General features: G+C 44.5%; 1 protein-coding gene across 2 annotated transcripts in view; it reads right to left on the bottom strand.

Annotated features, from left to right (window-relative positions):
- Nucleotides 1–17,698, bottom strand: part of grik1a (glutamate receptor, ionotropic, kainate 1a) — a 434,840-nt gene that overhangs the window by 88,074 nt on the left and 329,068 nt on the right. Inside the window, exons 9-12 of one of the 2 annotated variants that reach the window (XM_086006203.1) lie at nt 15,461–15,505; nt 14,226–14,339; nt 13,313–13,516; nt 7,480–7,703 (exon numbers count right to left, since the gene is read on the bottom strand). In XM_086006203.1, coding sequence (XP_085862329.1) covers nt 7,480–7,703; nt 13,313–13,516; nt 14,226–14,339; nt 15,461–15,505 — 587 coding nt within the window. The remainder of the gene's footprint in view (nt 1–7,479; nt 7,704–13,312; nt 13,517–14,225; nt 14,340–15,460; nt 15,506–17,698) is intronic. The other variant, XM_086006202.1, reaches the window with a different exon arrangement.

Raw genomic sequence — 17,698 nt, 5'->3', positions numbered from 1 at the left:
GATGAACACTGCCTGGCTGCACATTGCAGAGGAGGGCACAAACAGGGATGTGGTCAGGAGGACCTGGGTGCAGTGCAGCAAACGTTTCAATGATCTCCGTAGATCAAGAAACGTTAGTATAAAGCCACACTCACAACAACAACTTTTATTTATATAGCGCCTTTAATGTAGTGAAACATCCCAAGGAGCTTCACAGGAGTGTTATCAGACAAAAAACTTGACACCAAGTCAAATAAGGAGAAGTTAGAGCAGGTGACCAAACACTTGGTCAAAGAGGTAGGTTTTAAGGAGCATCTTAAAGGAGGAAAGAGAGGCAGAGAGATTTATGCAAGGAATTCCAGAGCTTAGGACCTAGGCAACAGAAGGCACGGCCACCACTGGTTAAACTATTGACATTTGTGCTCAGTGTTCTACAGCATTGAGGTGCTGCAAACACTGACAATCACTGCACAAAGGTGCAGGGTTGCACCCAGGCTCATCCTGCTGTGCCTCTCATCACATCTCCATCACTCTGCCTTCCCTACCCTACTCCTGCACATCCTTACCTTGCATCTCCACTCATCACTCTCTGTCTACATTATCACATCCCCATCTCACTAGCCACCCCTCACACTCACCCTCATCCTAGTGCAATCATACCAACTAACAACACACAAGGGTAGGCACCTGGGTGTTTTATGCAATGTTCATGTAAAGTTTCTGTTAATGTGGTGTCAAACATTGAAACCTTTATTTTCAACACTTTGCGTTCTTGGACAGATTTATGTGAACCTTTGGAAGTGGCTTAGTGAGTTGCAGTGAATGGTGAGACATAACAGTACCCCCTGCAATGGTGATGAGTATGAAAGGAATGGCTTGGACATTGTAGGGACGCTTTATGGTGTTGGTGTTCGGGTGGTGCCAACCTGCCGCATCATGTGGCAGCCAGGGTGTACAGTGTCAAGTGAAGTAAATCTGGCCATGGTGAGGCCATCCCTGGCCTCCCGGGCAGCAATGTGGTCGGGTGCTGATGCCCTGTGTCCTGTGCAGCATCAGGTGATTGCGGAGAAAGTTGGTGTGGTTGTTGGTGTGCCTGGTGCTGCTGGTGTTGGGGCTGATCGTGGTGGGATTCTGAGGACCAAGGTGAGAGAGTATAAAGGGCACCCATGCTGATGGAAGAGATGGCAGGTGAAGTAGAGATGACAGAAGCGATCTGTCAATGGTGGGAGAGGTAATGAGGTCAGGCTGGATGGAGACTTGTGTAAAGACTTGCAGCATCCTGAATCTGCTGTGGAAATGCAGTGAGGAAGAGTTTGTGGCTAAGGGAAGATATCTCTGTAAGGTGGGAGCTTTTACTGTGCATTTGAAGCTGTCAACTCAACAGCTGATTCAATGGCTACTGACCTCCCGCCTCAGTTTGACAGACATGGTCCACGACCAGCGTAGACCCTGTGGGTGAGCTGTCAAATGCAGAAGGTAAGCTGAAATTCATTATTAAGTGGCTCTAAACAAGTCAGTAATTACCTGAATTGGGTCCCCCGCTGCGAACTCGCTGCTGCGTGTCGGGTCTGCTCAGTGCTGACAGATCCGACATCGGAGAAAGGCACATGGTGGCGGGTTCACAGCAAGGTCCCAACCCGCTGGGGGAAAATAATACTTTCCCACCCGACCCGCCACCAATCGTGCCCGCTGATCCTGTGCAAAATCCAGCCCTAGGTGATGACAAGATTTGGCTCAGCTGTAATATTTTCCATGGTCAAGTAGCCTGACGTTTAAGTCAATACCTTCAGGACAGGAGGGGAAGAAAAGAATGTCTTGCATCAGTGGAAATCTTTATTTATAAAAGAATGTGTTGTGATAGAATACAATGCCCCCTTGCAGGGTAAGAGAAAACATATGACAGGACAGGGCCTGATCTGGCGTGGTAGTCCAGTGTGTTGCTAATATTTCTGACGGAGTTTAAAGAAATTAAATTTTCTGTCAGAGAATTCAGCATGAACAACATCTGAAATTAATTCAACTGTTCTTTTACTTTTTATAAAAATGATATGAGAATGGGCGTTAATGAAAACTTCTTTCGCTCTCATTACTAATGCAAGTATTCACAAATACACAAATCACTGAAAGCTGCAACACAGGTTAACAAGGTCATAAAAAAAGCAAACCAAGCACTGGGTTTATTTCTAGAGGGATAGAATTGAAAAGTAGGGAAGTTATGCTAAACCTGTATCGAACCTTGGTTAGACCACACTTGGAGCACTGCGTACAGTTCTGGTCACCATATTATAAAAAGGATGTCGAGGCACTGGAGAGGGTGCAGAGAAGATTTACAAGGATGATACCAGAAATACATATCGGGAAAGGATGAACAGGCTGGGTCTCTTTTCTCTTGAAAAAAGAAAGCTGAGGGGTGACCTAATAGAGGTCTTTAAAATTATGAAAGGTTTTGATCGAGTGGATAGAGAGAGAATGTTTCCACTTGTGGGGAAGAGCATTACTAGAGGCCATCAATATAAGATAGTCACCAGGAAATCTAAAAGGGAATTCAGAAGAAACTTCTTTACCCAGAGAGTGGTGAGAATGTGGAACTCACTACCACAGAGAGTGGTTGAAGCGAACAGTATAGATGCATTTAAGGGGAGGCTAGACAAGCATATGAGGGAGAAGGGAATAGAGGGTTATACTGATAGAGTTAGATGAGAGACGGGAGGCGGCTCGAGTGGAGCATAAACGCCGGCATGGACTGGTTGGACCGAATGGCCTGTTTCTGTGCCTTATATCCGATGTAATCCGTGTAATATTCTTTTTATAATGAGATGAGAGTAAGGGTTATTTTAAAGATGCTGTTTGTGCCAGTGCTACTGTGGTGCCCTTAGAAGTGGGAATGGAGAGGGGGGAGGTTGGTATTATGAGCATTGTGAGTACAGTTATATATATTAACAGCCATCGCAAAAGCGATTATGCAAAAACTAAAAGAATGCCCGTTTTTCGTGTTGTAAACCCTGTGCTCTGCCTTCAAATAGCTTTTGTTAAAAGAGAACGCATTTTCTCAGAAAGAAGAATGATAGGATTCCTGCCAAGCACACGGAATATTTAGACATGTATTTAAAGATCCTTTTATCAAGTGTGAGACTGCATGGAGAGGGGCAGGAATGTACCAACCACACATTAGTGGACAATATGGTGGCTTTGGCAGCTGCCTGTACTCGTTGCCACATTACGCCTTTATTTACGTGTTCAAACTGTGTCACTACTGGTGCTCAGCATTACCAGACTATTGTTCAGTGCTGCAGAGTGGGGATGGTTGCAAATTTGAATTCCCAATCCAGGCCATGTTAAGCCAGGAGGAGTTGTGCAGAGGCTATTCTGTTTCCCAGAGATGGGAAGGGAAAAATCAAGGTGGGGGTGGGGGATAAGATTCACACTATGGCAGTTCCTGGCACCTTCTGGCACCCAGCTCATGGGGACATTGGGCAATATCCTGGGAGTAGGCCGTGTGACCACTCTTTTGTTTGCAGTCATCATAAGAGTACTTGGGGGGGAAATTTAGTTGGTTTGTGCCTCCCGTTAGTGCCTTAAGAGGGCGCTAATGGGGCGCAAAGCAACTAGCGCCCGGGCGCGGTGATGTTTGCGCCGCTCATGACCCGGGCGCGGTGATGTTTGCGCCGCTCACGAAATTAACTAGACATTTTGCAGCGGCGCTAAACACTACCGCCACGATCTCCTGCACCAGCAGATCGTGATGTCAGTCGAGTGCTCAACGCCCCGGATCGGATATTGAGTGGCGCCCCCTGCCTTACCGCCTGCCACTTGCAACGACAGGTTGAGGGGAGCGTTTTGCAGTCATGAAGGGAGTGGGGGAGCTCTATTTAAAGGTGACCGCTTCCTGCCTTTTTTTGTTGGTGACATTTTTGCACCACGCATTCTGAGAGAGAGAGAGAGACTTCTGGAGAGATTCAACGCTGTGTGAAGGAGTTTTGGGTACTGAGCAGCACTTTGCAGGTTCATTTTGATTTGACCTTCCTTGCATCAATTTAGAAGAGACTGTGGTGGCTGCACTCTGAGCTCTTTCCCTGGGCGCCTCCATTGTTCTTTCCAGCAGATTTGATGTACAGGTCTCTCCAGGCCGAGATTCAAGGCTGCAATGAGCAGGGTGTGGATGGAGAGCAAGATCGACCCTCCCCTTTAAGAATTGGCCGGTGCCAGTGTGTCTGTGTTCCATTGCTGACTGACATCACATGAGCTTCGCCAGCGCTCTGAGGTAGCACCTTGCTCCTCGGCCTTTGCGCCTTAAGAGAGGTGTGAAGCGCCTGATTTAGCGCTCCAATCACCTCCAGGGGCGATAAAAGCCAAGTTTGCAATCGGAGGCGATAATTAGTGCCAGGCGCTAATCTTTGCGCCCAGCCGATAATTGCACCCCAAATGGGTCGATACTGAATTTTTCCCCCATAGAGTAATAACGGCACAGAAGGAGGTCATTCGGCCCATCGAGTCCGTGCCGGCTCTCTGTAGAGCAATCCAGTCAGTCCCATTCCCCTGCTCTATCCCCGTAGCCCTGCAAGTTTATTTCCCTCAAGTGCCTATCCAGTCTCCCCTTGAAAACATTGAGTGTCTCCGCTTCCACTACTTCCGTCAGCAGCGAATTCCAGGTCCTCACCACTCGCTGCGTAAAAAAGTTTTTCCTCGCATCCCCCCTGTATCTCTTAAATCTGCGTCCCCTAGTCCTTGTACCATCAGCTAGTGGGAACAGCCTTTCCCCGTCTAGCCTATCCAAACCCATCATAATCTTGTACACCTTTATCAAATTACCCCTCAACCTCCTTTGCTCTAATGAAAACAAATCCAGCTTCTCCAACCTGTCCTTGTAGCTAAGATCCCCCATCCCCAGAACCATTCTGGTAAATCTCCTCTGCACCCTCTCAAGGGCCTTCACATCCTTCCTAAAGTATGGTGGCCAGAACTGGACGCAATACTCCAGTTGTGGCCTAACCAGCGCTTTATAAAGGTTCAGCATAACTTCTCTACTTTTGTACTCAATACCTCTATTTATGAAGCCCAAGATCCCATATGCTTTGTTAACCACTCTCTCAATATGTCCTGCCACCTTCAGGGACCTATGCACATTAACTCCCAGGTCCCTCTGTCCCTGCACACTCTTTAAAACTGTGCCATTAAGTGTATATTGCCTCTCCATGTTCCTTCTGTCACAATGCATCACCTCACACTTCTCTGTATTAAATTCCATCTGCCACTTGTCTGCCCATTCTGATGGCCTTTCTACATCCTGTTGCAGCCGATTGATGTCATCATCACGGTTTGTCACACCCCCAAGTTTGGTGTCATCAGCAAATTTAGAAATTCTACTGTATTCCAATATCCAGGTCATTTATATATATCAAAAAAAGCAGTGGCCCCAGCACTGACCCTTGGGGAACACCACTGTCTACCATCCTCCAGTCTAATAAACAGCCATTTACCACAACTTGCTGTTTTCTGTCCTTAAGCCAATTCCTTATCCAAGCTGCCACTGACCCACCTATTCCATGAGCCTCAATTTTGTTAACCAGCCTTCTATGTGGTACTTTGTCAAACGCCTTCCAAATATCCATGTAGACAACATCCATTGCATTCCCTTCATCAATCCTCTCTGTTACTTCATCAAAAAATTCAATTAGGTTAGTCAAACACGATCTGCCTTTTACAAATCCTTAATTAGCTTAAACCTCTCCAAGTGCCCGTTAATTTTTTCCTTGATTGTTGTTTCTAAAACTTTACCCACCACTGATGTTAAACTGACCGGCCTGTGGTTACTAGGATTGTCCTTACACCCTTTCTTGAACAATGGTGTCACATTTGCCACTTTTCAATCCTTAGGCACCTTCCCCGCATCTAGGGAAGATTGGAAGATTATGGCAAGCCCTTCCGCTATCTCCTCCCCCAATTCCCTTCGCAACCTGGGATGCATGCCATCTGGACCAGGCGACTTGTCCACTCTAAGCATACCCAGCCTTTCTAGTACATCCTGTTTATCATTTTTCACCCCTTCCATTGCTTCTACCTCTTCCACTTCTACCGATATTTTGTCAGCATCCACCTCCTTAGTAAACACCAATACAAAGTACTCATTGAGTATTCTAGCCTTGCCCTTCGCCTCTAAGCATATATCACCTTCTTTGTCTCTAATAGGTTCATCAGGCTAGGCAGACAGAAAAACAGGCATATAAGTATAAAAATGGAGGAAAAATGACCAAGTTCCTCCCATAAAATAAAGTTTAAAAAGACGGTGTCACTTATTCCCATGGTTCAAGTTAGTATCATGTTCTCAAAACTGAGGCTGACACATCTTATGTGAAAAATCCTATACCATTGCTAGTGATATTCTTTAAAAAGGCTTATAATATACATTATCAGAAATAGGCTTTCAACAGTTCCAGTGGTAGGAATAGTGGTAATGAAATCCTAAAAGACAACTTCGCTTTCAAACGTATCTCTGCAGCAAAGAACTACTTTTCAGTTCAGCGGATCTGAAAAAAGCACATCTCTTACATTTGAAAAAATGCTGACATTTAAAAGGATATCAGCAAAATCAGCTTCATTGATTAGCAGTGACTGACCAGCACTGATATTCTATCTCACTGAGCTAGCAACAGAGGGGTAATGGTCGCACCTCCACTGAGCACTGCAGCCCAGCTATCGAAGCATCAACTTCCACACTATTTCCTAGTTTTTGCAATAGACTTTGCTAGTCCTGGTGAGTACTCAATTAAACACAAAATGATGTTGTCTGGACTTTGACAGCAGTCTATCCCGATTTGTAAGTGTAAAACTCAGCAAAATGTTAAAATGACTGCTGTTACTAGTAGAGAACGTGTCACACCAACATCACGTACATGCTGTGAATGTCTAACGATAATAATTTGATATATTAATTAGGTTATAAATAATAGGGAAAAGAGCCAAACACCAAACATTTTATACATTGGAGTGTGTGCACTGCCGGAGTGAAGAAATCACCTTTATCAATTACAGGAAACTCTCATTTAAACGGCACCTAAATATCCGGAATTCTCTATTAACCGGCAAAATTCTCACTCCGAAAACAACACCTCAATAACCAGAAATGTCACCGAGTCCGAGTCTCCCGCAGTGGCCGAGTTAGTCAGTGGGGGTAATTCTCCAAACTGCCACTACTCGGCTTCTTGGCGCTGTCGGGAGTCGGAACACCTCAATAACAGGAGTCGGACTCTCCCGCGCTGTAGGTGAGTACCCAATTACTCTGTACTGCACATTTCTTGATTTTTTAATTTTTGTTCGTTAACCCTCTCCGTCATCCGGAATTTTTAATCAACCGGCAACACGCCGGCCCCATCGGTGCCGGATACCAAAGAGTTTCCTGTATATGGTAATACAGTTTGTGAAAGAAAATCAATTTTAATTACTGTAGCAATGTTTCTCATTCTCTTCCCCTTCCCTCCCAAGTTCATGCTCGCTCTACCTTACCTGGCAATAACAAACAGCACACAACTGACCCCAAGGCAGGCCAGCAGCACGTACATCCAAATATCTGGGGACAACGGATTCAGGAAGGAGAAAACACCCGGGTTTGTGCCATTGGGCTTGCGGTAGAGGATACTAATCCCCAGAGTCATGAAAGGTTTTGAGAAGTCAACAACCTTCTCTCGTACGTAAGTAATGGTGAGAGGCGCAACTGCTAAATCCGCTTCCTGTAAAGAAGAGAAGATAGTGAGGACGGTTCCAAATAACAAAGATGTGGAGCAACAAAAGGAATTAATCTGCTCAGCAAATTTTTTTATATAGGGAAACATAAGAACTGTATGCTTCAAAAATGTCAACTTTGACAGAAAATAACTAGATTAGCTGCCTTGAGCTGAAAGTTACCTTGAATATCACAGGCACTGCTGTGTGAGGTATTCTGACATTCTTATACTGTTTTGACTTTACTTACTTTGTTACTGAGATTGGCTAGAAAACCAAATGTAGGCAGTTATTTCCGTACAGTATTCAGTGGTAATGGTGAGGACTGAGCATTGCAAACTTCTAGCCATCCAAACTGAAGAAGTTGTTTGCACTGGGTTCTTACACGGTGCAGCTAATGAACAACACTTGTCAACATAATGGACAAATATGAAATGAGATGGTGACGTGCCCACTATTTTTTGTATAATCACTTTTCATCTTTGATGTTGCCTTCAACCAGGATGGGACAGTATACGATAAAGGAAGGTATGAAGTTGGATTCATATTTTCATAGCTTCACTGGCAACTCAGAATCAGAGTGCTGTCTTTATGAAGGTTGGAATATAACCGTTGTGTGATTAGGGATAACAGATTAATCAATTCTACTAAATGGAACTAATCTAGCTGTCTGAGATAATTAGGTTATTGGAAAACACATTTCCATAAAAAATTAAAACCAAATCAAAAATAATTTCTGTCTTTATAATATTTGGAGAACATTAATAAGGCCATCATTAAATTGACTTCATGGAATAGTGCCCTGTAATACATCATAGGAGCACATTTTTAATCCGCCATATACTCGATCATATTAAACGAAATATATCTTCATACAACAGTCTGTCAAACAAGAAAAATCTTGTTTCAGCATCTGCTATACAGGCAGAGCACCATCATGTCACTGTGTTTAATTAGGTGCACTAATGGGCAAAAAGCAAACTTGTTTCTGTCATAACATCAGTGCACTGTGACATAAAATCCAGTGACACATGCAGTTACCAGGCCAGCCTGCCATTACAGCAGATGCAGCACATCTCTAATGAGGACACTGCCACTGAAGTGAGATCTTCACCTTAACAAACAATGGCCCAGTAATTCCGGTCCCAACGCGTGAGTACGGACGGGGTACTCACGCGTGGGCCCGTTGGAAGTGCCAGATTTCAGCATTCACAGCGCATGCGTGGAAAACCGGCATTTCCTCCAAGGGGTTCAGAGGTCCAACATGTGCGCACAGGACTCTGCGCGCACGCGTTGAACTTTCTTCTTTTTGACAGGTTTGCCCGTGTGTAAGGGCCTGAACTTTTTACACATATAAAAAGGAGGCGTAAGGAGTGGATTCTTGAAGGTAAGTGGTCTATTATTTAAAATTATTACATTTTTTCCACAGCTTCATTGTTTTTAAGGACTTTACAGTAAGGTAAGTTTATTTTTAGACCCGATTTCTTAAAAAATTATTTTTTTCAAAAATTTTATTAATTGTTTAAAATAGTTTTTTAAAGTTATTTATAGTTTATTTAATTATTGGGATGTTTTTTAAAATTTTATTTAAAGTTAAACTAGTCTTTTGGGTGCCCGTACTTTTCATGAGTTTGACAGTTCTTACTATCAAACTCATGAATGAAGCTTCCCCTCCCCTGATTGGCTGCAGAGTGCTCACCTGATCCCAGCCGGCACATCGCACTAACTATGCCGCTGGATCAGGCAAGCGCATCGCGCCGACATCTGAACCGGGCCAGTGACAGGAATTCCAAGCAGGCCCAGGCTTCAGATGTCGGCGCGCCGGGTGAGTGCACATCGGGGGCTTGCACGCGCGGCAAGCCCCCGATCCTAATTTCTGGCCCAATGTGATCTTGGTGCTAAATGAAATCAAACACAATGCATGTTATTTTAAATTACAGATTTGAATGCAGAGGATAGCCGTTGCTTAAGAGCTAGGTAAAAGCCTTTGATCACTTGCGGAGGAATAACTATTATTTGAATTCCGACTACTGATAGATCACATCTGCATGCTGTCAAAATAAATGGCAATGGACAAGTGGGACTATAGTGGGTTATAATTGAGCCAGGAGGCTACCCGGAGGATCACACCGTAAGTCAAATCTTTCAATCAAATTGCTATCCCCAGATATAACCATCTCTATCTCAAATGTCTATTACTGCTATTCAATCGCACTTTAAGGGAAATACATTTCTGGTAAGAAGGCACTTTTAAGAAAGTTTTCTATGGGCTCTGCAGGTCTTTCAGACAGCAACGTAAAATGGCACCTTTATCATTATTACTATCAATCCTTATTCCATGACTCGACTTACATATAATGGGCTATCAAAAAAAATCTGCCATTTGACACCGGTGATCCTGCTGAGCTGCCTCAGACACTGCTCCCCCAACATGTGACATGTTGACAGCTTTGATATACTGCTAGGTTCCTGAAGTTTACAAATTAAATCTGGCTGCCAGACCAGAAGTCAGGACATGCGCTGAAGAACAATCATGTTTATTATGTATGGTCATTTATTATGCAACACGCTGCGAACAACTAACCGAGGATTCTGGCCGTTTTGCCGTCATTTAAATCGGCGTTTAATTGAGCACTTTCCACATCTTGGGGGGGGGGGGGGGGGGTGTTAAATTATTTTGGACGTTCCCGTCCCGGCGCGGCGTTAAAAACCAATGTTGGAGCAGGGACCTGAAGCTGGCGTTAGGCCCTCTTTATTTGCACATGCGCAAATGACCAGTTTCAAGCATGGGTAAAGGACAGCTCATGCTCGTCCTTACCCAATACGGCGGGTGGCGCCCGTTCAGTTGGAAGTGCGCACACGCTTCATGCCCGCCATTTTGGGGGCCTTAGGAGGCGTGTAGCGTCTGAAAAAACAGGCACTGCGCGGCCCAATTTAACCCCTCGTATATCGCATTTACCAGTCAGAGGTGAGCTGCTTTCTCACTTTGTGGACTATACGGTAGGATACAACAACAGACCACTTTTGAAAGACACAAAACAGTTAGGGAGTTTATAACAAAAAAGCATTTGGCCAGAGGGTTGGATGACAAAGTTGTACACAGTCCCGTTCTGGTTTTGGTCTGATGCAATTATTCTTTTCATTTACATATAGGTTCCATACCAATTTGAGACCAGAGCTACTTCTGTAACTCAGCCTTGACTCCTCATCAGGTTTGTTCTTAATTAAATAATTTTTGGAAGACAATGAGTGTGGCACTGTGATAACATTTTCTGAAATGAATATAAAAATGTAGAACCTTACAGGAAAAATTATACCATCTACTATTTGGTCAGACATTGCTTTGAAGGCTATTATTTCATTTAACAATTAACCACACCCCCCACCTGCATTTATATTTCATGGTCCACCGATTTGGAGATAAACCAACCAATCAGTGAGGTTAAAATCCAACTGTGAAAGCGTCTCAGTTACACACACAAATGGAAATGTTCCAGTGGATTCAAGGAAACTCTGCTCTATATAAAACACTCGAAGAGAATTGAAAATTGCAAATATAGTGATGAGATTCATAATAGATATAATTTTACTTAATCACTATGGGCATTATCAAACCCCAAGTTGTATTTCTATCCCTCACTTTATTTGCACCATAGTACCTCAAAAGGAAGGACACCAGGAAACAGGAATGGCACCAGGATAGATAGAGAGAGAGAGAGAAGGAGATTGATGATAGATAGATTATTACATTCAAAAGGGTGCTGGGCAAGTTACTGAGTGTGGCCAACCTCATATAGAAGGTAGGTGGGTACTGGGGGATGTCTCTTTCAATCACCACAGTCTCTTGGAACTTGCTTGATTGCCTTCAGATGTCAGAGAGGAATTTCCCAGAGTTTTTTTTTCTAAATTGGCTAAGTTTTTTTTTGCCTCTCCCAGGAGATTGCGGGGCCACTGGGTGGGTTGGGGTAGGGGGTGGGGGCGGGTGATGGTGTGGCGTAGTCGCACCGTGACAGTATAGGACAGTCTCGATGGACCTACTGGTCTTTTCCTGTCCTCCATTTTTGTACTACAGTGCCTGAATGAGTTAACCAGTCAGTTATCATAACTAGACTGGGAATACATGTCACAAGACCTCACTAGAGTACTCTTCTCTCTGCCAGCTGCTGTACTGATTGCTTCTTGTTATTTTTTCCATTGAGGTCTTCTCATGGGTTGTATTGATGGGAAATTTCTAGCCAGCTTGGAAATGAAGGAAAATAATTACAAAGTAAATTGTAACTAAGATTTAAATTTAAAAAAAATTACATCTGACTTTAGATTCAAAACAATCAGGTAAATAGTATTTAGTTTAAAAGGTTGAGCATTAATAATGAATCACTTTAGAAGAATCTAGTCACTGAGCATTAGGAGCAGGTCTGCTTTCCACAATCACCACCTCCGTACTAAGATGGTAGGTTCTTAATGGCCTTAGCTGTTGAAATATTTTACTGAAAATTTTGCTGCATTTTGGAAATTCCATTCAATTATTTCTGGTCTAATTTGTGAATAAATAGCTTTGTCTCCATTAATTTTTTGCATTAGCAGAACACTGCTTGTCACCAGTTCCAGAGACAAAATAACCTCAGCGCCTTCCTTTCAAACTTCATTAACTCCTACTTAATTCTCCACAGCAAAGTCTACAAATGGCATATTCACAGCTCCATTAGGATAAGGAAATACAGCTACAGTTACTCTGACAAATTCTCTTCACTGTGTATCACAGGTCACTGCACAGCTGGTGTACCTCGAACCACAATTTAGGAGAAGATACTTATTAACCTTCACTGTACATTTCAGTCAAAAAGGGTTAGGAAGTATAATACATTTTAAAAACAATATTTTTAGTTATTGAAGAATGATCGGAGACACACTCTATTGGTGGTTGCCGGATATCAGAGAGCCAGATATCAGCAAACCGAAAGTATTAAGTACAGACACTCTGGTCTTAAAGGCTATGGGGGAAAAATTTGGTTGCTTTGCGTCTCCTGTTAGCACCAACGGGGCACAAAGCAACTAGCGCCCGGGCGCGGCGCCGCCAACACCTCCCGTGAAATTCAGCAGTAGGTTAGCGGCAGCGGTAACCGGTAGCACCCCACAGCGCTGCGCCGCCGGCGATAACGTCATCGCCGTGCGCAGCGCCCCACTCGCACCCCGGCCGCGATCTTCGGGAGCGCCCCCTGACTTACCGCTGGATGCTATGTCCGACAGGGTCAGGAGGGCCTACCTGTGGCCGGGGCGGCGCTACTTAAAGGCGAGGTGCGGGGGCAGCCATTTTTGTTGCTGACCACCTGCCTCTCCGCTCCCGTCCCCGGCCTCCTGATTCGCCCCCCCCCCCCCCGGCGGAGTGCCGGCTGCGCTCCGTGAGCCTGGTACTCCGATCCCTGGTGGCCCAGCTGGGCCCTGGGTCACGCTGTGCAAGGCCCCTCCGTCGCAGCACCCCAAGAGGGAGGCGGAGCGCTTCCAGTAGCACCCTGCCTCCCTCTAGGGGCGCTACCACTCAATTTCCGTCGCGGGGGCGAAGTTAGTGCTCCAAAGGGGGCGCTACTCAATTTTTAGCCCTATGAGTATAATCACTTACATGGTCAATGAGTTCTCCAACCATCCCATTCCACTCGTTCTTCTCGTTCGGTGCACCGTATTTTCCATCAACCACCAGTCTAACTTCATAAGTGAAGCCCAGAATGTTTGATAACTCTTTCAACAAGTCAAGGCAATAACCTTCAAAACGGTCATTCCCGTAAAGAGGCTTGTCAGATTTCTTGTGCATCGCGTAGGGGTCTTCCTGCAGAACCAAACCAAGGAAGGAAATCTTTTAGAACATTAACAGACAATTCTAATATATTACTTCTTGCAATCAGCTTGAAAGGCTGTAATGCTACTGATGAAGGAAGCAACAGATTTATATTTGTTGCTCTAAATCAATCAGACTGGTAATAGCTATTGATTGATATTCAGTGTCTTCCCATTCATACTTGCAATTCTATCTTTTTTCACTTATAACTCCATTACAGACCATCAGAACTTTATCATTGTTACCGGACTGCTGTTTGCCCCCCCCCAAAAGCTGTTGTAGGTTTTACCCAACAACGACGTGTATTTATATAGCACCTTTAATGTAGTAAAACATCCCAAGGCGCTTCACAGGAGTGACATTAGGGCAGCTGACCAAAAACTTGGTCAAAGAGGGAGGTTTTAAGGAGCGTCTTAAAGGAGGAAAGAGAGAGGTGGAGAGGTTTAGGGAGGGAATTCCAGAGCTTAGGGCCCAGGCAGCAGAATGCACGGCCACCAATGGTTGAGCGATTATAATCAGGGATGCTCAAGAGGGCAGAATTAGAGGAGCGCAGATATCTCGGCTGGGGGTGGGGGGGCGCTTGTGGGGCAATTATGAACAATAATTCTTACTAAGATTATTTTGTTTGTGTGTACGTGCTATTGTAGTTTTAATACAATAATGTTAAGGCAATTTTGCAAAAAAAAGTCAACAAGCTTACCAAAATAGTGGTGACTAAAAGAGTCCTATTGGCCAAAGAGTCAGTAATATTGGAGAACTTATCCTTCAGGCTGTCTGTCATGTTAAGTCCTGTGTTCGAATTCCAGATTCCAATCTATAACCAAGAGATCAAATAATCTTCAAGTAAAACGAAGTATAATGGCCCGTAACTTGTGGTCAGCGGTGAAGCATTTCCGCATTAGGCAGCGCATGTGCTAAATCCTGAAGTTGCGGTCAGTTTCAAAGGCGAAATGACGGCGGACGCTGTCATCAGGACCGCAAATTCCAGGCCAATATTTCCCAGAATATTTTTCACTTCAAACGCATGGTCTGAATATAATGGACCAATCAAAGTCCAAACCTACTTTTCCCAACACAATTCCCAACAATTTGGATCTGTTTTGGCTTCAGCACAAGTTTACATGAAATAAATGCTGAAACTTGGAGCCTCAATTGCTGCAAATTGTGCCGATTAACAACTCGGACCAAAACAATTGCATGTGTTGTTCTGATTTTGTACAACTGCCCAAATTGCGTAAGATCCCTTGGTCAGAAATCTATGAAACATATTGGTTAATAAATAAAATTTAAAAATGAATTAAAAGATGGCATTTTCTCATATATTGCAAAGTCAACAATTGATTGACAGGTGGGCAGGGGCTCAAGTAGGGCAGCTTCAAACAGCTAAATGCCCTCCTCTCATTACGTCGTGCTACTCCCACACTGCAACAACCAGAACAGCGCTAATTGATTTTTAAGAATAATTCTTAAGAGGAGCTGCGGTTTTACTGTATTGCCGTGGATTGCGGGAAAGCAGGGATCTGTACAAGTTTATTCAAACATGGGCATGGGGATCTGATTTCTGGTCTTCTAGATTTTTTAGTAATAAAGACAAAGTGATGAAACACTTGGGTCTTTCCAATCCTTACAAGGTGAATGGTGGTAAAGCGGGCGGCCAGAATAAACTTTAATAAAAAATAGGTTTGAAAAATACGTTTCCCACAGTGAACTGCTTTCAAAGTGCAGTGACATATTCCATCATTTAGGGATAGCCTGAGAATCGGTGCACCTTCCGGAGCCATAAATGCGTATCATACATTGTACTAGAGGTTATTTTGGATTTCGAAACAAAATGATTCACTTAATGCAAAAAATACTTACGCTGGAACTAAACTAAGCACAACAAGCCATAGAAACAACACAAACTAAATACACGTCACTTCTCTTAGTACAAACCTTCTGCCATACTTTACTGTAGTGATAAGGAGTGTCACCAGAAGGCTTGTAAGAAATAAAGGAGCTCGTTAAAGTAAAAAGATCTCACCATTGCATTAGAACAAAAAGAAAAAGAGGAATCAAAGAAATGATAGTAAATAGGTGTGTGCAATTTATTATAACCAATCCAGAAGCCATCATGTTTATTCCATGTTTTCCTGTGTGTTCTGTAAATGACAGGGATGCTGTTGGATTGGTCAGTAAAGCAGACTCTAAGTAAAGCTATTGGTATTGATGCCTATTCCAGATATTGTCCATGTGTTCAGCACCATTGACCACTCCCGTAAGCACACACCTCAACCCCACAAAGCAGAGTGTGCCTTTACCCTGCCCAATATCACAGTAAGTGTAATAGGACCAGGGTTCAACGTACAGCCCGTGTCACTATACTTAGGCTGACTGGATTTTTATGTACTGTCACGTGATTGGCTTGACTTTGTTAGGCAGATGAATAAATGCATGAGATTGTGCCTTAGGCGAAAATGTGCAAGACAGGTTTATCGCACATTAAACAGACAAGAGGACAGTGCTCAGCACAACACTGCATTTAACTTGTATTTATATGGCACCTTTTAACATAGGAAAGTATCCAAAAGTGCTTCACAGAGGCAAAGTCAAAAATCAATGTCGAGCCAAAGAAGAAGAAGAACAATACTAAAGCAAAATACCGCGGCTGCTGGAAATCTGAAATGAAAACAGAAAATGCTGGAAATACTCAGCAGGTCAGGCAGCATCTGTGGAGAGAGAAACAGAGTTAACGGGGTAGATTTTGCCGAAGCTGTCGGGAAGAAGGCGGGACTTCCCCTTTTGGGTTTTTGACCCGCCTACTTCGACGTCCGGCCAATCCGCGCGATTTTCCCTTGATTGACCTTGTTGAGCTCGCCCAGCGGGCTCAGCAGGCCAATTAAGGGCCACCCGGCAACAGGTGACGTCACAGGCTGCAATTTCATCTGTCAAGAGTTCTTGACAGATGAAATATCAGTGTTTTACAGCTGTTTGAAGCTGTGAAACACTGACAGTCTGAGTTCTAACATGAGTCCTTCTGCACAGACTCAGTTAGAACTCTCAGCAGCACTCAAAGCTGAAGACTGTCACTTTTCACAGATCGCAGCCATTCAGCTTTCAGTTCTGGCTGAGTGATGGGCTCCCGACGGCTACAGGAAGAAAGGCTGTTAAGGTAAGTACAGGTAAGTTAAAGTTCTTTACACACTTTAGACACACCAAACACACTTACCTTTGCACTCATGCACCCATCACTCACCTGAGCGCCGACATCGCCACCCCTCCAACTCCTTCAACCCGACGGCCCGCCGCTCCAACCTGCCGTGGTTTGGAGCCGTCGGGAATCCCACATGAAACCCCTCAAAATAGGGATTAGGCTAAAAACTACCTGTTAACAGGCAGTTAATTGGCACTAATCCCTTCCCGCCTGGTTTCGGCGGGTCCCAGTGCGGGGCGGGTACCCGCCGCCCCCGAAACTTACGTGGGGCGGGGTTTTGGGCGGGATGGTGGCTGGACTCCCAAATTCGGGATTTCCACCCCCCCCACGCCTGAAACCCCGCCTGACGGCGCCCCGAAAATCTAGCCCGTTAACGTTTCAGGTCGATTACCCTTCGTCAGAACTGAAAAATGTTAGAGATAGAACAGGTTTTAAGCAAGTGCAGGGGCTGGGGAGGGGAGGAAAGAACAAATACTCTGATCGTGTGGAAGCCAGGAGAGATTAAAAGACAAAAGGGATGGTGGTGTGAGGCAACAACAACAACAACTTGTATTTATATAGCGCCTTTAATGTCGTAAAAGTCCCAAGGCGCCTCACAGGAGTGTTATAAGACAAAAAATTTGACACTGAGCCACATAAGGAGAAATTAGGGCAGGGGCTTGGTCAAAGAGGTAGGTTTTAAGGAGCGCCTTAAAGGAGGAAAGAGAGGTGGAGAGGTTTAGGCAGGGAATTCCAGAGCTTAGGGCCTAGGCAACAGAAGGCACGGCCACCAAAGGTTGAGCGATTATAATCAGGGATGCTCAAGAGGGCAGAATTAGAGGAGCGCAGATATCTCGGTGGTGGGGGGGGGGCGGGGGGGGTGGTTGTGGGCCTGGAGGAGATTACAGAGATAGGGAGCGGGCGAGGCCATGGAGGGATTTGAAAACAAGGATGAAAATTTTAAAATCAAGGCGCTGCTTAACCGGGAGCCAATGTAGGTC

Source organism: Somniosus microcephalus, chromosome 14 (assembly GCF_052327205.1).
Source record: "Somniosus microcephalus isolate GS21.2 chromosome 14, FLI_Smic_1.0, whole genome shotgun sequence".
Lineage (NCBI taxonomy): Eukaryota > Metazoa > Chordata > Chondrichthyes > Squaliformes > Somniosidae > Somniosus > Somniosus microcephalus.
Note: the sequence above shows the minus strand (reverse complement) of the source record. Positions and strands in the feature narration are given on the sequence as shown.